This window comes from Megachile rotundata, chromosome 2 (assembly GCF_050947335.1).
Source record: "Megachile rotundata isolate GNS110a chromosome 2, iyMegRotu1, whole genome shotgun sequence".
Lineage (NCBI taxonomy): Eukaryota > Metazoa > Arthropoda > Insecta > Hymenoptera > Megachilidae > Megachile > Megachile rotundata.
This window is the reverse complement of record NC_134984.1, coordinates 17,034,865-17,056,043: the sequence shown is the minus strand read 5'-3', so window position 1 is coordinate 17,056,043 and position 21,179 is coordinate 17,034,865. Positions and strand designations below refer to the sequence as shown.

The following is a 21,179-nucleotide window of genomic DNA, read 5'->3' as shown; positions in this document are numbered from 1 at the left end:
CATGCTGCACATCTGCACATAACAGTAACAATGAAAATTATAAAAAGATCGGAGAAAAGTGTAATAATTTACAACCCGAGATTCTTTATTAGCCGACAGAGAATCAGACGTAGAAGTCATCCGTCATTTTAAACAAGACGTCAGGGGCGACACCATTAATTTTGTCACCCGATGTTCCCGGCCCGGGGTGCACAAATTACAAGACTCGTTTACGAGGCGATATCTCACGATTTGATAAACGGTTTCCGAGAAAACAAAAACTCTTTTGGCGCCGTGTTCTCCCTCCTCTGTTGCTTCAACCAGCCTGGAATCGCCGAAAATAGCTCGCTCGTAGAGTCTCGTTGCCACCGTCGCGAAAGAAGACATGTTCACAAGGAACGGGTAACAGCAACATCGTTTATCAGTCAATTTATTGTTATAATAACGTCCGTGATTTGTACATTATATCGTTCTTCACTGACCTCTCTCCTTTATTTATATACACTATTCGTTTGCATTTATAATTAACGTGGATATATGTATGTACAAAAGTAGAAAAATTGGCACACTCGAAACACACGTGGCAAGCGAAGAACATATCACATCAGTCGAAAAAGTTTCGAACAATACGTTCGATCGGTGGAACCTTCCTGAGTACGAAATTGGCAGTTCAGGTTTTGGCAGTTTTATGGACAGTTCATTGATTACGTGGGGGGACATTTACAGTCAAAATGGAAGCTATATTACAGGTTTCTAAAGCTTAACGATTACTTTGAAATTGGTCTTGTACAATTGGGTGCAAGGATTTATAGAATTTGTGAGATTTTATGTTGATTATTTAGTTTTTAGATTCTTTGATTTTGGGGTATTTGGAGTTTGAAATATTCAAATTTACAAATTGTTTAGTGTACTAAGCTCTTGTGAAATTTCTTAAATTTCATGTTACTATGACACTATATTCCCCAATACAAAATATCCAGATTAGAGAATGCTTAAATTTAAATTGTTAGATTCCCAAATCCTCAAAGTACCAAATTGACAAATTCCCAAATTCTCAAACTACCAAATTTATATATGTTAAATTCCTAAACTACTAAATTGACAAATGTTAAATTTTCAAGTGTCCAAATCTCCAAATGTCCAAATCCCATGTCCCCAAATCCCTATGTCTCCAAATTCCCAAATCCCCTAAATCTCCAAATTTAAAAATGTCAAATCTCCAAGCCCCCAAAATTAAAAATGTCAAATCTCCAAATCCCCAAATACCATGTCCCCAAATCTCTATGTCTCCAAATCCCCAATTTCCCAAATCCCTAAATCCCCAAATTTAAAAATGTCAAATCTCCAAGTCCCCAAATCCCATGCCTCCAAATCCCTAAATCTCCAAATTTGAAAATGTCAAATCTCCAAGCCCCCAAATTTAAAAATGTCAAATCTCCAAATCCCTAAATTTAAAAATGTCAAATCTCAAAATCCCCAAATCCCATGTCCCCAAATCCCTAAATCTCCAAATTTAAAAATGTCAAATCTCCAAATTTAAAAATCTCCAAATCCCCAAATTAAAAAATGTAAAACCTCCAGTTCCCCAAACCCCAAATTCCCAAACAAAACCCTTCACAAAACCGTCAAAATAAATAATATCCCTACATCAACTACTGCACCCAATTGTACTGAACACTGACGACTTACACCCATCGCTACACCTACACTGTAGAAGATCTCGTAAATCTATTTTTCTACAAAATAAGGAACTACATACTTTCTAGTCAGGTCAAATACTCGACTTTTCTGCGGGCTTAAAAATGACTTTCTTTAAGTACTACTATTATGTACACGTACTCCCGGCACTTTTCGCTTCCATGTTTCTTTTTTTATACATCGTTAAGGTTCAAACGTATCTGGTCAATTGAGTATGAAAATCTTGAAGACAAACGATCAGCTGACTAAACGTCGGTCTCTCGTCCGCGGACATTGCCCAACAATAAGCCATAACTGCGAACAACTCGTCGGGACAATTTATTGGCTGGGCCAATCTATATCCATCTCGGAGATAGGAAGCCATTTCGAATGCATCAACTTCCACGTATGGTTGCTGTGCCAGCGTTGTTAACTCCCATAACAGAACACCAAATGCCCACTGAAAATCAAATCAATTCTCATTAATTTGTAGCTTTGGTATATGTTTTACTTTTTGTTCTGATTTATAGGGTGAGCCATTTTTAATCATTAAGTTACTCAATCATTAGCAACAATTATTAGGTTTCAACTTATTCTAGTTATTTAGGATGTTACAGTTATTCGTAAACTTCTAGATGATCAAATCCTTTCTTTTCAAATTATGAAACTTGTAAATAAATATTTGAACAAATTTATTTAGTCAAACTTAATACCTTGCTAATATCAAATACTTTGCTGTTATAAAACATTAATGGGAGTAATTTTTGACAAAATTAATGATTACTTTCCTTGACAATATTGTGAATTATTTGCAGTTTAAAAAATGTGATTTCAATAAAATATGTTATTATACAAAAGTTCTCAAATAAAAATTTTTAAGTAATCTCTTAATATTAGAGGAAATGTAGAATTACTAGAGTGATGAAAAGTGATCAAAATATTAAGTACAATATCAAGATGAAAATTTACTCACCACATCGGAAGCAGTGCTGAACGTTTTATTGAGTAAACTTTCAATGGCGAGCCACTTAATGGGACGATTTTCATTGTCACCAAGACAATGATAATCTTGGGGGAACAGGTCTCTGGCCAGAGCATTGTCCGTGATTTGAACCCTCAGATCATCGTCGACGCTAATAAAATCCAAAGAGCGCTCGTTAAACGTCTTGAATGCGTACTCGACCGCTGATACGAATAAAGCAATCGCGGAGTTGCTTTAAATCTGTCGAGTGTTTCGCGAGTTAACACGCAAAAACTCGCTTAAAAGCGCGTTAAACTGTATTCGAGCAATCTCGGTGAGAAAAACCAGTGTTGCTCGTAATTACTCACGAAACAGCGTCTTTATTGCTAATTAAAGCCGCGCGGTCAATTAATTTCGTAATGAAATGTTACGACTTTGGGTTTCGAGTGTACTGAGCGTGATCTTCTTTGGGGAAAATGACGGGGTATGGGAAAAATGGTAGTAGGTGATTTACGGTTGTTAAATTTTTGTCGTTAGAAATTTGAAAGGTGGGAAGTTGGGAATTAGGGAATTAGATAATTTAGGAATTGGGGAATTTAGAAACTGGGGGATTTAGAAATTGTAGAATTTACACGTTAGGGGTTTGAGGAATTGGGAAGTTCAGAAATTGGGAATGTGGGAATTGGGGAAGGTAGAAATTAGTAAAAGTTGGAATTGGGGAATGTGGGAATTGGGGAGTGTTGGAATTGGGGAATGTTGGAATTGGGGAATGTGGGAATTGGGGAGTGTTGGAATTGGGGAATATGGGAATGGGGAAATGTGGAAATTGGGGAGTGTTGGAATTGGGGAATGTGGGAATTGGAGAATGTTGGAATTGGGGAATGTTGGAATTGGGGTATGTTGGAATTGGGGAATGTGGAAATTGGAAAATGTGGGAATTGGAAAATGTGGAAATTGGAGAATGTTGGAATTGGGGAATATTTGAATTAGAGATTGTTGGAATTGGGGAATGTTGGAATTGGAGAATGTGGGAATTGGGGAATGTTGGAATTGAGGAATGTTGGAATTGGGGAATGTGGAAATTGGTTAATGTAGAAATTGGGGAATGTTGGAATTGCGAAATGTGGGAATTAGGAAATGTGGGAATTGGGGAATATCTGCAAATGCTTCCAGTCAATATTAATTTACTTACACGCAATTCCTAGCCGCCAAATCTCTGTGTACCAGTCTTTTCCTATGAAGATATTGGACTCCTTTAGCAGCCTGAAGAGCCATTTCTACAACTTCTTGCGTGGTTAGTGCTCGCGGTGGGCCTTCGCTACTTAACTTGCACCTCAGCAAGAACCTCTTCATGTTCTTATAACCAGTGTGAGGGTACAACAGAAAAGGCGCGCTTCTGTCCTCGATAGAAACACCCAAAACGGGCAGCAAGGCTGGATGACTCAAACCGTATAACGCTAAACCTTCTCGTAACAGCAGAGCAACCTTCGAATGCAAATTGGGCAACTTGACAATTTTTTATTTTTTCATATTTTTCTGTAAAACTTTAATAAACTAAAAAATCTAAAAATCTGAAAATGTAAAAATGTAAAAATCTAAAAGTTTAAAAACAGCAAAATCTTAAAAATAAAACTCTAAATTTTGCTAATCCAAAGCAATATATTTCCACCCCAAAAAAAAATCCGCCCAAAATTAAATACGAACAAGGAAAGTGGTAATGCTCGTACAACAGCGTATAAACAGCGTACAAGGATAAAGATTATTACTCACCTGCGATTGTGATGCATGCTCGGCAGCAGTTTTCACTAGGACATCCCTCGGGGAAGACGCACCCTCTTCATGATAACTGCCTCTATACACGCGACCAAATGTGCCCTCCATTTCGATGCTGAGAAGGCGTACCCTGCATCTGTAACAAGTACGAAACATAATTATAATTCAGTCTTCGTGACTCGTTTATCCGCGAAACCACTATGTAATTATTCTATACGAGCATCCAATATCTTGTTGCACGAAATTACGGGCTGATTAACTGTTGGGTAGAGTTTTCAGAATTGAAAAGTTGTTAACGCGTTGCAAATTTGAGCGGAGATAAGTATCTTGTTAGGGAGAACGCAAGATGGTGTTCGATTTTTTGTAGTAGGTCTTGGGTTAATGTAAGTATTAGTGGTGACAGTAGCGGTTAGTATGTTTGTTAAATATGGAGTTAGTATTGGTAGGAGGATTAATTATGTTAGGATTTTATTTAAGAGAGAATGTTAGATTGTGTTTGGTTTTTTGTAGTAGTGGATTTTGTGTTAGTATTAGTGTTATAATGCTTATAGTGTTAGTATCAGTGTTGGTGTTGATACTAATAGTGTTAGTATCAGTGTTAGGGTTGATACTAGCATTAGTAGTTATGTTAATATGGGGTTAACATATTAGAATTAGTATATAAGTTGATACGAAGATTAGTGTTAGTATGAGTATTATAATAAGTATTAGTATCACTATTAGTGTGATACTAGCATTACTAGTCATGTTAATATGGAGTTAACATATTAGAACTAGAATTTATAATAATAGTAAGATTAGCGTAAGTATTAGTGTTAGATAATATTAGTATTAACAGTATTTTAGTGTCAGCGTTAGTACTAATACTAGATTTTGTCAACACGCTCATATTGTTAGTATTAATATCAACAATAGACACATGGTAGTACTTCCACTACAATTAGTGATACCACCCTTGATACTAAATTGCAATTAGCATTAGTATTAGCCTTGATACCAAATTAGCGTTAGTATCAAGTACCTTTGAACCGTGATCTCCTGAATTCTCTCATGTAACTCTCGACTAGGCCGATCATCCAATCTCCTATAGGTCGAAGTAGACGTTGCAGAAGTAGGTGGAGGAGTTTCAGGAGACAAAAATGTCTGTGCAGGTCCAACTCCCGTCCCTCTTTCCACACTGCACGCTGAACTAAGTCCTCTAGACTCTCTATAAAAACATATTGTACACATTACACATACCTACATTTCACATATAATGCCTTCAAAAGTTTCTCAAAAATAATGACCCTAAAAATAAATAACACGCGAGAAGAAACTTGACATATAATTTACAATATCTCTTTCTAATATCTTACAGTTATTTAAGATTCCAACTTTAATTGAAAAGAGCAAATAAGAAGAAGAAGACCATAAGTAAAAAGACACTCACTGAAGTGGATCACGATGTCTCCTAGTCTTTTTGTCCCGGACATAGTAAGCAATCACGAGGACAAAGATGGCGGCGATGAAAGCACACGCGCAACCGATCGCGGCGTAAAACACTTGTCCGCCGGAAGTTGATCCAGAAGCGGCCACAAGAATCTCTTCAGCTCCGATGTTACTCTTGTCTTTCAAGCAGATTTTCTTCCGTTTGAAGTCTAAGCTGGTGGTGTTCCGTCTCGATGGAGTGGAGACGTTTATCCGAAGGCTTAGGTCGACTTCGGCGTCGTAAGGGCCGCAATGCAAAGCCAAAGCCCAAGTTTGAAGACCGCCGAATGGTATTTCTCCGGCTTGAGATATGTTCAGGGAACTGGTTAAAGCCGACGGATTACTGATATCCACTGTCATTGTGTATGGGAGCTGGAAACATTCATATGATCAAATTTATGAGTGGATGTACTTATTGATTTATTATAAAAGTGTCTTATAAAATGTTTGTATATTAGACAATTTCTTATATGAATTACATCAGTGGATGATGATTAAAGTGTCTTATAAAATGTTCATACATTAGACAACTTTTTATATGAACTACATCAGTGGATGATTACTGAAGTGTCTTATAAAATGTTTATATATTAGACAAATTTTTATATGAGCTACATCAGTGGATGATTATTGAAGTGTCTTATAAAATGTTTATATATTAGACATCTTTTTATATGAGCTACATCAGTGGATGATTACTGAAGTGTCTTATAAAATGTTTATATATTAAACATCTTTTTATATGAGCTACATCAGTGGATGATGATTGAAGGGATTTATAAAATGTTCATATATTAGACAGTTTTTTATATGAACTAAGTCAATGGATGATGATTACAGAGACTTGTAAAATGTTCATATATTTGACAATTTTGTATGTGAACTACATCAGTAAATGATGATTGAAGTGACTTGTAAAATGTCCATATACTTGGCAGTTTTTTACATGGACCACATCAGTGAATGATAATTAAAGTGGTTTGTATAAGATACATATATATGGCAATTTTTTATATGAACTACATCGGTGGATGATAATTGAAGTGTCCTGCAAAATGTTCATATTTTTAGCAATTTTTTATTTGGACCAAGTCAATGGATGATAATTGAAGTGACTTATATAATTGGTACACACATGTGGTACTTTCCAATTTGAGCTAAATCAGTGGATGATGATTGAAGTGCCTTATAATTGGTACATACATGCGATGCTCTTCAATTTGACCTAAATCAGTGGATGATTATTGAAGTGACTATTAAGTGGTTCATACATGACAATTGTAAAGTTAAGCTGAATTAATGAACAATAAATGAAGTAGCTTATATTGAATAAATTTGACAAATTTGAGATAAATGAATAAATGAGTAATTTGAGATAAATGAGTGAATAATTAAAGCCTCCTATTGTGTATAAAAACAGTGTATATTTTTATCTCGATATAAATAGTTAAGAAAGGCTATAAAAAAACGAAGAGAAGAGATGACAAGGGTGATACAAACGATGACAAATTATTTCCTTATCAGAGCACCGAACCGACTGTGCCACAGTGAAGAGGCTAAAAGAGAAAAAAAACCCGCAAAGTTGAAGGACGCAAGACTATTAAAGAACTATTAAAAAAGAGAACAAGAGATCGCAAGAGTGATATAAACGGCGGAAATTATTTTCTTATCAGAGCACCGAACTGTACCATCGCAGCAACGAAAAGAGAATAAAAACAGGTACAAAGTTGAAGAGGCAGAAGCATAAAAAAAGAGTATACGAGATCGTAAAAGTGATACAAACGAGAAATTATTTTCTTATCAGATCACCGAACCGACTATACGTAACATCGAGTAGAGAATAAAAGAGAGAGAAAAAAAAAAAGTGGCACAAAGTTGAAAGACGCAAAGGATGAACTGCTACCGCTTGTTCGTAATCACGCGAACGTTGAACCTTCTTATAATCTGAAACGTTCCATTCTCGGAAGACAATTTGCGCCCAGCGGAGGGCAAAGTAAATCTAGAGAACCGCAGGCAAGAGAAACCAGAGAAAGAGAACGAGGAGCAAATAGAAAGAAGGAACGGCAAAAGTGGCAAAGCGAAGAAGAAAAGAAGTGACTAGACACAGAGAGGACGCTTTGCCACTGCACTTTGCCGATTCCCCTCTACGTAAATTGTGGTACGATTGACGACGTCGATAACGTCGGTAATTGTCGGTAAGTATCATTTCCCGGGAAACAATCATGTAATTATCATTTTCTATACGGGATAGATTCCAGTTTAAATGAGACCGCCAATTAATTGCTATCGGATCGTTTATGTGTTGAAATTACGGAGAGAGTTGTGCATTTTATTACGTGAGAATAGTTTGTTTATTACGTCACTGAATTTTGAATCTTGAGAGGTCACGAATTTTTGGTGAGTCGATTTTTTTTTGGGATATTGATACTTGTTGGTGTTAGTATTAAGGGTTAAGGTTAGGGTCAGTATTAAGATTAGGATTAGATTTGATAGCGGTAGTGTTAATATTAGTGTTAGTATCGAGGTATTAGCGTTAGTATTTGTGCTAATATTAGGGTTGGAATTAGGGTTAGTGTTAGTATTAAGGATAGTGTTAGTTTTGTTAGTAGTATTAGTGTATTAGCGTTAGTATTAAGGTTAGTGATAGTATCAAGGTTAGAACCCTTGTTAGTAGCATTACTGTTAATATTAGTATTAGTGCTGATATTAACACTAGCATCAGTATTAGTACTAATATTGATCAATAGAATTAGTATTAGTATTGGCAATATTAGCATTCAAAATATAATATTAGTACTATTAGTATTAGTACTATTAGTATTAGTACTATTAGTATTAGTATTAATGTTAGAGTCAGTGACAGTGTCAGTATTAATATTAATGTTAGTTTTAATATCAGCACTAATATTAGTATCAGTGTGATTAGTGTAACATTAATATTAGTGTTATCATTAGCATTAGTATAGATGTAGTATCTGAATTAGTATTAGTATTAATATTAACACTGTTATTATCAGTCATTAAGGATACCAGTAGCACCAATATTAGTATTGCCATTAGCGTTAGTACAACTGGTAGCTTTAGTTTCAATGTTACAATTAGTGTTAGTATTAGTACTAGCATTAGTTGTATCAATGGCTAATGTTAGTGATAGTAGTACTGATAGTATTAATGTTAGTACTAGCGTTACTATTAGTGATAGTATTAATGTCACTACTAGTGTTAGTATTAGTGTTAGTATTATCCTTGCTGCTATCAATGGCTAATGTTAGTGATAGTATCAGCATTACTCATAGTATTAATGTTAGTACCAGCGTTACTATTAGTGAGAGTATTGATGTCACTACTAGCGTTAGTATTAACCTTGCTATCAATGGCTAATATTAGTGATAGTATCAGCATTACTGGTAGTATTAATGTTAGTACCAGCGTTACTATCAGTGATAGTATTAATGTCACTACTAGTGATAATATTAGTGTTAGTACTAACGTTACTAATAGTGTTAGTATTATCATTGACATCACCAAAATATTACTGTTGTTCCCATCATTACTAACACTGATATCACTAATGTCAGTACCACCAACTTATCCCCATAACTTAAAATTTTACCAACAATAAATCATAATTCCAAAACACTCAAAACAATCCAAATACCAACCCATCAAAAAAACCCGCCCAAAAACAATAAAAACCAAAAACGATTATACAAACTCAAGTTATAAAAAGAAATATTCAATATCCCCGGTCCGTCCCATCGATAATTTACAGCCGGCAACTTATCTGCCATTTAAAAATTCTAAGTAAAGGATTCTTTTTCACACGATACGTTCGTAAAAATGTCACGGTATCTCGTCGTTCGACAAGTTTCTCGCGAAATGTCAGGCAGTTACGAGGCGCTCAGAAAATGAAAGAGAAAAAGCATCATACGAAAAAACGACATCTGAAAAAAAGATTGTGGACAGTTTAAATCGAATGGTTAGCCGGTTTTTTACCGAGGTATTCACTGTCGGCACGTAGTTCGTGGTCGTAACTGATCTCCACGTGGAATTAGCGGTGTTAGGTTAGACTGGTAGCGACAAACCAACAGGTTGACGAGCTACCTTTTCTCGCGACTTGAAAACCGATCATCAGAAACTTGCCGATCAACTACAAGTTTTTTCAATCATTTGTTCAATCATTTTTGTATGATGATATTTTTTTGAAGAATTTCTTTTTGTATGGTCTGATGGCTAGAGTTAGGAATGATTGATTAGAGAGTGGTCTAATAAGAGGAGGGAAATGGTACTCTGGAATGAATTAGTGATTCAGGTTTTATCTTACGACACTTCTATTTATTTTTAAAAAATATTTTAACAGTTATAAATTATTGAAGGTATTGAAATTATCAGAATATTCAATAATTATTAAATATAACAGTTTGGTACTTTGAGGGTTGAAATGTATCTACCTCATTATTTCAATAAGTTTACCCAATGAAAAGTTAGACAAAAATTAAAATAATTATTAAAACAATATTTAGTAAATATTGTAACAAATACTAAACATTATTAAAAACAATCAAAAGTATTAAAATTATTAAAAATTCCTAATAATTATTAAATGAAATCTTGTAAAATGTATTTGACAAAAAACAATAAATGTAAACGTAACAGTTTAATTAAGTAGAAGAAAAATGAAATAGTTGCAGAGGTATTCGATGAATTTGTCGGAAGGACTGAAAAATCGTGAGTTTGATTGGCAGGTGGTCGATTCGCCTAAGTAGCATTCGGAACACTCGGTTTTGTCACGGAGGTGACGGATGTCCCGACGTTGGTCATCAGTCTCCGACTTTCGCCTCCTTCTTCAGCCTCGTCCTTCCAACGAGACAACTCGAAGAAGTGGCTGGACCACTTTGTCCTACTCTTGGATCTGTTGTATCCTCTTTTTTTTCTGCACATCGTCGACGAGTCAATCCAACACCGTGTCGCATTCTACCCACTTTTCGTCGGCACTTTGTCAAAGTACATACTTTCAACCTCAACGAGAACGCACCGGCAAAAAAATTTACCCACGAGAACACTGATTCATTCAATTCGTATCGTGACTCCATTCGAGTTCTTACGATGGATTGGATGTTTTTGAAATTGCTACGTAATCGACTGTTGTGTTCACTTATTTTGAATCATATGTAGTGTTGTATGTGATGTTCTTTGTTTTGGGCAATCGAGTATGTAAAGAGTTTGTGAATTTTGGAAGGCTTGAAATATTGTATTATCAAATTTAAAATTTTTACAAATTCTTAATTTTCAAATTTTTAATTTTTACAAATTTTTAATTCTCAAGCTTCAAATTTTTACAAATTTTTAATTCTCAAGTTTTAAATTTTTACAAATTTTTAATTCTCAAATTTTAAATTTCTACAAATTCTTAATTCTCAAATTTCAAATTTCTCCAAATTCTAAATTCTCAAATTTCAAATTTCTACAAACTCTTAATTCTCAAATTTCTACAAACTCTTAATTCTCAAATTTCAAATTTCTCCAAATTCTAAATTCTCCAATTTCAAATTTCTACAAATCCTTAATATTGAAATTTGTAACTTTGCAAATTTCCAAACTATCCAATAACTACGTTCATAATCAAAAAGGAAGTTCAGGCAGTATCGACCAGAAGTTATCCGGATTATCGAGGCATGACGGTGCTTCCTGTTTCGCAGAATCGCGTTACAAAGCACCGTCATCCACGATTACCCGACATTTTAGCGAAATGAATTTACCAAGACGAGCCTCGAATCGTTTCTGTTCAATGGTTCTTGAAGAAATCTTTAATAATCGCGACTCTTCTTACGGATTTAGATTAATCTTTCATGCTGAGCAAGACGTTTGATATAAGACGGAAAGAAATATGAAAGCAATATAACGTTAAATGTTTATGACTTCCTTTTTATTTTACGTTTTATATACAGCATCAACCTCTAAGAGACAGTAAAGAAGATATTCATTTATGGATCTGTGGATGTAATTGAACTTTTTTGTTTCAAGTTTTAATATTGCAAAATAATTTAATTTTTACATTTCTACACTTCTATTATTCATTAATTTCTGAATACGCAGGTTCTTGAATTTTGACATTCAAATTTTGTTGTTTAAAAAATTTTTTGGTCTAGAAATTCTTGCTTAGATTAATGAAGCAGAAAATATCTAAACTTCTATGTCTGTAGATCCACAAATCTTCAAATCTCCAATTCTAAAAATTCCCAAATCTCTAATTTCTCAAATCTCTATAACCCTAAGTCTCTAAATCTCCAGCATCCCAAATTCCCCAATCCCAAAGTCTCCAACTCCTCAAATTCCCAAATCTCCAAATTCCCAAATCTCCAACTTCCCAAATACCCAAATCTCCAACTTCCCAAATCCCCAAATCCCCAAGTCTCCAACTCCCCAAATCCCCAAATCTCCAAATTCCCAACTCCCCAACTCCTCAACAACCCAAATCTCCAACTCCCCAAATTCCCAAATCCCCAAGTATCCAACTCCCCAATTCCCCAAATCTCCAACTCTCCAAATACTCGAATCCCAATTCCCCAAATCCCCAAATCCCCAGATCCCCAAGTCCCCAACTCCCCAAATTCCCAAGTCTCCAACTCCCTAAATCCCCAAATCCCCAAATCTCCAACTCCCCAAATCTCCGAATCCCCAACTCCCCAAATCCCCAGATCCCCAAGTCCCCAAGTTCCCAACTCCCCAAATCCCCAAGTCTCCAACTCCCTAAATCCCCAAATCCCCAAATCCCCAAATCCCCAAATCCCCAAGTCCCCGACTCCCCAAATCCCCAAGTCTCCAACTCCCTAAATCCCCAAATCTACAAATCCCCAAATCTCCAAACCTCCAACTCTCCAAATCCCCAAAAACCTCCACAAACCAACAAACGAACCCCCCATTCCTCCATCAAGATTTCCCTAGTCCATCCAGACTCACCACCGACCGTACCTCACAGAAAAGAAATAACGAGGAAAGATCGCAAGCGATCAGCGTCTCTTCACCCCAGAAGTGTCTCCGTGAAGGATTCATCCCGCAATAAGCTTCCGTAACGCGGATTCCTTCGTTAACGAGCGAATTCACAGTGTCTCCTACCTGCTTGTCGACTTTGATCTAGCCTGACGAGGAATCAAAGAAACGTAAATGAGGAATAAAGTACGCGGAAGACGCCAACGACGCTTTTAAAAAACACTCCTGGCGCGCCACGCTTCTTTCTCGTCCTCCGTCCTCGCGTTTTCTTAACTTTCAAACGCGAAATCTTTCTTCTGTACGTGATCCCTTTTTCGCAGGGTTTACGAGGTGAATCGTTACGAGCAATTACTTGAAAGCCTTTGTAAAACTTACCGGTCTGCCGGCAAGGTTCTCCCAAGTGAAATGTAGCTTGTGAACCTGCGCTGGCACTGGGACCACGAATTTAATCGCGTACTCGTTTATCACACCCTCTCGCACGTAGAACAACTCTGCTTGCAGACCTGCAACAGATATATATTTTCATTATTGTTCTTTCATTATGTTAATTGTGTTGAAATTGTAGGGAAGTGTGCATAAGTCTGATATTGGAACAGGAAGCATCTATTGCTATTATTAGACAGGTGGTAGTTTTAGAAACTGTGTAAGGTCTCAATTTTTTGATTAGAAAGGTGATGAATTTTGGAGCTTTCTAATTGATGTTCATTGTAATTTTTATTATTTATAAAAATGATATTATTGTTTATTAAATGACATTATTATATTTTGTTACAATTATGGGGCTGTACATGTGAAAAATAATGTATTCATCTTTTGTCATTGATCACATATGTATTTGTAGTTGGTATATATAGTCAATAAGTATGTGGTCAATAAATATTGTAGCAAGGTTTTTTTTTTAACTAAAATGGTGCTGTACATGATAAGCATAAAATAAGATAATAGTAAAATAATAACCTCAACAGAATTTATTAAATTTTTCATTTCTCAACTTTCCATCCTCAGCAGCTATTATGTTGCTACCTATCAAAAATACTTTCTAGTGCAAAGAGTCATATCAAAACAATTCTACATCATCATCATCAAACAAAAAATTACATAAAATAAATTCTAAATAAATTCATCACAAAATATAAAATTACAATAACCAATAGTATCGAGAATCCACGCGTTGTTCAGAGAAGAAGAAGAGTCTGTTGAAACAAGCATCGTAATCCTAGGATCAGTAGCGGAGTTCACATTCGGGAGTCCGAAGGTTAGGAAGAGAGTAAAAAGACCCGTGTATAAAAATCGAAGGGCGAAGATCGGGGCAAAAGAGAAAAGAGCACACGTTGCGGTACACCCTTCGCAGGGTCTATGTTCGCTGTATCAGATACGAGTCGGATTTTTAAGTCACCCGAAGACAATGTGCCGTAGCCCCCACAATCGTGTCTTTACTTTTGGTCCTCTTCTTCTTTCGTCGTCCCTTGCCTCCCGTTTACCATCGGTCCTCGGCCTTTACCGGTTTTCTGCATCAGATATCGTATACCCACGACCTCAACGGCCGCCATTCCTCCGACCAGTGCCTCGTTGCACGCTGCTCCTTCTCTCCTGGAGACCAACCTCAGTCGTAAAAAACACGCCGAGCACCCTGTTGGATCCTCTCGGAAAATAATTATCTTACGATCCTCGAAACCACGCTGAGTTATCGCCGGTAAAAATCAAATCCTCGGACCGGGACACTTTTATACGCGCGTTCCGAATATTGATGATACGGACTTCGCCCGCAGTCATTGAGTCATCGAAGGCTCTACGGGAAAGTCTTCGTTGGGAAACGTACACGGAAATTTATTTGACGAGCTATGTGGCGGTTACGCTAATTGAAATGTACTTTACTTGGGCTGATTTGTATTCTTATTAATAAGTGTATTAAACTTATGCATTTTTCAGTTGTTTTTAAGTTTTCAGTGATCATACAAATTCTGTTAGCTGTCTACTCTACTGGTAATTAAATATTGAAACTATGGATAGTTGTACAAGTCAGTATAATTGTTAAAACAGTCGATGAAGAGTGGATCCCTACCTACTCCTATTCTAAGATAACCATCAAAAGGTAGAGTCTAAAATAATCATCGAAACAGTCAATTGTAGCATTCTCTATTGTAGACATAATCATAAAATTAGTCGAAGAGCTGCCTATTGTCCACCGACGACATAGGTGTTTTCGTTAAGCAAAACTTGGGAGGGTTGCATTAAGATCTTCTTACGCATTTACGCGTAGGTTAGCAAAGAGGTGGCGGATACCAGAGATCCTTTGATGTCTGGTATGCCTGCAACGGGCCAAAGTACATACTAAGCAAGAGCAGCAAAGAGAAAAGAACAAGATGAAGGAGATGCGGTAAGGGAAAGAAAGAAAGAAAGAAGTAGAGCCCTTTCAACGAAAGCGTCGACCCTCAACAACGAGTGCCAGACACAATTGTCACGAGGGGTTCCGCGGCACTTCGGAACCTTTCCTCTTGGTACATGCGCGATCTTCAACTACAACGTGCTTGCTAGAACACTCTAACTGTTATACCCTACCGCCAACTGCTGATACCCGGGAAAATGCTCGGGATCAAAGATAAGGAAGCAAAGAAATTCTCAGACGGCCAGTCGACTCGGTAAACCTGCCCGCAAGTCAGATATCGATCAACAACATTCTGGAAGGCGAAACAAAGGTGTAAAAGAACTCTCTAACAGATCTTTCCTTGTATGCACCTTCTTTGATATGCTTACCCTTGTTTTCGACTGCAACTGGCTACTTTGCGGGTCTCGTTTTAGAGACAGCTTTATAAGCTTTCTGTGTGATGTTGGTAGCTCGATGTGGATAGTTTGCAAAATGGGGAGCTTGTTCTTGTAGTCGTAGGTTTGCAAAGTTCAAATATGATGAATAGATTCATGAGATAAATGCTTGCAAATAGGTGTAGGTAAATATCAAAAAGTAGAACCTAATCCAAACCCCAAAAAGAAGCGATTTAAAAATGGCCGTACGATAAAAATCTGTAGGAGAAAACGAAATAAATAGGGAAATTGTCCTTTTTGTTAACGGTCAGAATTGTAAAGGTCTAAGGTGTTCGTCCGTAATGGCGGACAAAGGAGGGAAAAAAAGTGTCGGGCATAAAGGCTGCAGATAAAGAAGGAAAGCGAACAAACATCTTCGTTTCGCGAGGCGCGAAACAGCCGGCAAAATTTCGCAGGGAACCGTGTCCCCCGCTGTCAAAATACAGTATGGAGGCGAGTTGACAAGCGAAACCCCAAGAGTCGCGATATAAAAGAGAGCAGAAAGAAAGAAGAAATAGAAAAGAAGGAAAAAAAGGAGCCGGTGAATTGCGGGCTAACTGCGGGGGCCCTAGTTTCTCTCGGTCCCTCGGCCCCAAGGCTTTGGGTCAGAAACCCAACACCTTTTGAACGCGAAACCCCATGGAACGTTTATAACGAGATCCTCCACTGGCGAAGCTCTTAAAAAGAGATAACAACGACGTGGTGCAAGTAGGAGGAAAGAGAATAGAGGGAAATGTAGAAGGGGTGCAGTGCAGGTCAAAGAAACAGGAAATATTAGATTTACGTGTCGTGACGCCTGCTTACAATGCACTGCCTTCAATTCTTAATCTTTCTTCATTACACCCACCATTTTCTTTTGCATTTTATGTGCACTTCGGACATTTTCTTTCAGCTTTAAGAATTTTTATATTTTAATATTTAGGAATGCTTGATAATTTTATTTAGAAATTTGCGTTTTTAGGAAATAATTTTTATTAGGTAGATAATTTTGAGAAGAATCTATAATTTTTAATAGAGCGACAATTTGGATGCAGGATAATTATTTTTAGTACACAATAATAATGTTTAATGCAAAGACAATTTGAATAGAGGGTAACTATTTTTAACACAAAGTAATAATTTTAAAAGAAATAATTTTTACTGCAAAAACAATTTGATCCCAGAGAAGTAATCTTTGCTACAAAGACAATTTGATCCCAAAGAAATAATTTCGACTACAAAGACAATTTGATCCCAATTTGATTAAGAAATAATTTTTACCACAAAGACAATTTTAACACAAAGAAATAATTTTTACTGTAAAACAAATTTGAAATAATGTTGAATACAAAGTTAAATTTGAAATATAATAGCTCCTAGGTAAACTGAAACACGTAGATCCAAAAATGATCCGCAAGCCGAGGTTAACGACCAGATCAAGCAGCTGGTACTCGCCAATACCTCGACATGAAATCTCAGGAGATCTAATAACGTATCCACGTGTATGCCTGTGCATCTACAAACGAGCTCGCATTTATACTTGCATGTGTATCGTACGTACACAAAACACGTGCTGCCTTTGGATAGGATATTTTTCACTTTCGCCAGTGCAGCCAAACGACGTGGGCGTGCGTATATACCCGGTGCACGTACACCCACGTGCAAAACGTTTACTTCCTTCGATTAAGGGGAACAATGCAGGAAGAAACCTTACAACACTTGTTCAACGTGCTCTTTTTCCTCTCAACCCTTTCAATTTTACAATATGTACATTCTTAAAAAGACTGCCTTTTTTTCATTTGTATTATACTTGGAATTTTGGTATTAATTTATTTTGGATCTTGGTTTATTGTTAGATCTGGATCATGGTTCTTCATTTGTATATTGTATTGTAGTACTTATATCTTTTAGGTGTACATTTGTAATTAGATCTGGATTTGTAGTTACGTGTGGGTCATAGCTTCCTAAGTCCTATTTCACATTTTGCTAATTATTTGGGTCTAGGTTTGTTGTTAGATCTGGATCATGGTTCTCTGCATTGCAGCACTTATATCTTTTAGGTGTACATTTGTAATTAGATCTAGATATGTAGTTACGTGTGGGTCATAGCTTCCTAAGTCCTATTTCACATTTTGCTAATTATTTGGGTCTAGGTTTGTTGTTAGATCTGGACCATGTTTCCTAATCTGTATTTTGCAGTTTACTACCTGTACATACATATATTCTAGGTGTACATTCATAATCAGGTCTAGATTTGTAACTACATGCGGATTAAAGCTTCCTAATTTGTACTTCATATTTGACCAATTACTTAGGTTTGTAATTAGATGTCCAAGATTTAACTTGTATTTTGTATTCAAGAAAAGACCTGTGAAAAATTGAAACTTTCCAGCAAAACGATAGCAATTGCAACGTACACAGAACCGCGAAATAAGCAATTTGATAGAATAGATTCACCCTATATGACACAGAAGGCTGTCTGGTTAGCATATATCGAACGAATACGTGGGTTGTTCGTCTGCCAACGGGGGTCTCCTCTTCTGAATAACCCATAAGTCCTGGCCAAGTCCTGAATGTCGTTTGTATTCCCTTTCCTCCATTCTCGGTTTGTCCTCTTCCGTTATTGCAAGACCGATTCTGTCTCTGTTTCTCTTCGCGGGCCATAGGTCACATCCAGGAAGGCGTAACTTCACGCGACACCGGTTATAATTCACTCTAAAGGGTCGTGAACGAGGAGGGAGGAGAAGAAAAAGTCGAAAAAGACCAAGTGTATATGTGCCTTTGGCTTGTGTCGTCGTTTCAAGGATAGCGTTTCGTGCCTTTCCGAAACTTGCTCGTTGCTTTATAGCCGGGGCACAGGAAGGATTAAGGAGAAACTTTTCTGTCAAGGGTATACTATTACGGCTAAATCCTAGACCCTTAGTGAAAGATTGGTTCGCTTGCATTTCACGGTGCTGTAACGTTAGCTTTACGTCTACGATATTTATACTTGGGTTGTTTAAATAATTATTTACACTAGCTATTATATTCTAAAATAATTATTAACACCAGCTATTATATTGTATTTATGTAAGGACAAATATTTTATATATTTTTGATATGCTTAAAAGTATAATTTATAATTTTTATACTCATATGTAAACATAATTTATATTTTATATGTACGTCATAATATAACTTGTATTTTTTTTAAAATATGTTTACTGAGATATATTTAAAAATTATATTTCCCTCATTCAAGATGCAGACATTTATCATATAACACAAAACCAAACTAAAACCACCCATAAAAATAATATTCAAATAAAATACAACGTTTAAATTTATACGAGCACATTTTATGACAAAGAAATGTCTGACATGAACGATTAGGTACAAAGACGTTATTTTCAATCCAGAAAAGAAAATAATTCCGCAAGAATTAAATCTGTGGTTCATTGTCCCCAGACGAGGAGCAAGAACAGTAGATGGACTCTCTGCATTGTAGGCAACCCCAGTCCTGTTTATTTATCGAGGGTAGAATGGCAGCGAAACGGGAAGCAAAGCAAACCTGCATCGGGTCGGACGTGATTCTGGCATCAGGAGCTAAAATAATATTGTTGCTGGCGTGCACCCTGGAAATACGATTGCGAGCTTTAGCCAGCTCGTTATATCGGTATGGTGACGATAGTACAGTCTTTCACAAAAGAAATCTATTGCTGGCGTAAATCATATGCCTTGGCGCCATGTTGTGACGCCCACTTGCCACGTCACCATCTCTATTTTTCTACGATTTTTATTTTTTGCGAGCATTCTGCACTTTGGATTCTATACATAGGAAGTGCAGATGCATTTTCAGAGACATCTTGTACTTAATACTTCATTTTTGTATAAAAATTGTGATACGTTACAAATTCCACCATTTTGATATTATACCTTAATACTTTTTCATATAGGATCGTTTAAAAAATCAATCTACATGCAACTAAAAATTGCAGAAGTATTACATAGTCTCACTTGAGATTCACTTGCATCATGGCGCCTATTAGATGCATCATAGTATTTATAAAATAATTTTTATTTGTCATGCAATTATTTTAAACAAATTTATAATTGTCACAATGTAGAATGGTAAGTATTGGGAGAAGTTCTGAAGAGTTTATGAAACATGTTGTAAGAAGTGTATAAAATAAAACAAAATGGCGGATCTCATATGATAAACTGTATTCTCCAATTGTTATATTTCTACCCCATTTAAAAGTGTAGATTATAGAAATACAGTTTCAAGCTGTGAACGAATGTTGTATATAACGCGCTCCCTTTTTATAGATATGACGTTTGTGTTAGGGAGCGTATTGGCCGAGAAGTGACAGATGGGTGAACTGATTGAGACGTTGTCGCCACTGCAGGGAAGACATATGGCACCGTACTAGCAATCAGGACTCGAACGTGAAGAGGATTACGGACCGACTGAATTTATCGTGACGTTCGATCGTGCATCCTTTTCCTGTGATTCGTGTCATTCTATCAACGGTGCTCGTTAAGAAGGATTCGCCAGGAAGTCGTCGACTTCGAGGAACCGAGACTTCTGATCCTCTCAAATCTCTCGCGGCCGATTTTTCTCGTTTTTAAGCTTAATCCTTCTTGCCGTCCGCTTCGCAACGTCACCGATTCTTTTATTCTCGAATAATTTCAAGGAATAACTTAAATTCCTGCTAATCCGATTTACGGTACTTTGCCTTTGTCATATTATCAGACGAATTCCTTTGCGTTCGGTTATTAAATCTTTTTCATTTTCTAGTTTTCGTGTTTTGCAGTTCTCAAGTTTAAACTTTCAAAATTCTTAAAATTTTTAATTTGGAATTTTTGGGTTTCTAAATCCTTAATTATATATATGTCCAAATATTCATATTCAATATTAGAGTACTTCATATTTCAGCATCAAGTACCTAGATCCCCAAATCCCTACGTGCAAAAATTTATGAACCCTCAATCTGTCCAAACTCTAAATCCCCAAATCCCCAGATACCCAAATTGATAAGTGCCCAAATCTCTAGATACCCAAATTGATAAGTGCCCAAATCTCTAGATACCCAAATTGATAAGTGCCCAAATCTCTAGATACCCAAATTGATAAATCCCCAAATCCCTAGATACCCAAATTGATAAATCCCCAAATCCCTAGATACCCAAATTGATAAATCCCCAAATCCCTAGATATCCAAATTGATAAATCCCCAAATCCCTAGATACCCAAATTGATAAATCCCCAAATCCCTAGATACCCAAATTGATAAATCCCCAAATCCCTAGATACCCAAATTGATAAGTTCCCAAATCTCTAAATCCTCAAATTTCTGAATGTCCATATCCCTAAAACCCCAAACCCACCAGTCTCCAGATCCTCAAATCCCTCTACTGTCAAATCTCTAGACTCCCATATTCCTAGATCCCCAACTACCTAAGTCATCAAATTCCCAACCCACCTCCACATCGTCAAATCCTCAAAACTCCTCAAACCAACCTCTTCTCAACATCTTAGTTCGTCAGGTTCGTCCTTGACACAATGTAAACT

At 36.5% G+C, this 21,179-nt stretch overlaps 1 protein-coding gene across 1 annotated transcript in view; it reads right to left on the bottom strand.

Moving 5' to 3' along the window:
* Positions 1-393: 393 nt before the first annotated feature.
* Positions 394-21,179, bottom strand: part of dnt (tyrosine-protein kinase Dnt) — a 31,052-nt gene continuing 10,266 nt past the window's right edge. Inside the window, exons 2-8 of the mRNA XM_003699671.3 lie at positions 13,223-13,350; positions 5,820-6,229; positions 5,412-5,597; positions 4,388-4,526; positions 3,810-4,102; positions 2,630-2,789; positions 394-2,116 (exon numbers count right to left, since the gene is read on the bottom strand). Coding sequence (XP_003699719.1) covers positions 1,868-2,116; positions 2,630-2,789; positions 3,810-4,102; positions 4,388-4,526; positions 5,412-5,597; positions 5,820-6,229; positions 13,223-13,350 — 1,565 coding nt within the window. The 3' untranslated portion in view covers positions 394-1,867. The remainder of the gene's footprint in view (positions 2,117-2,629; positions 2,790-3,809; positions 4,103-4,387; positions 4,527-5,411; positions 5,598-5,819; positions 6,230-13,222; positions 13,351-21,179) is intronic.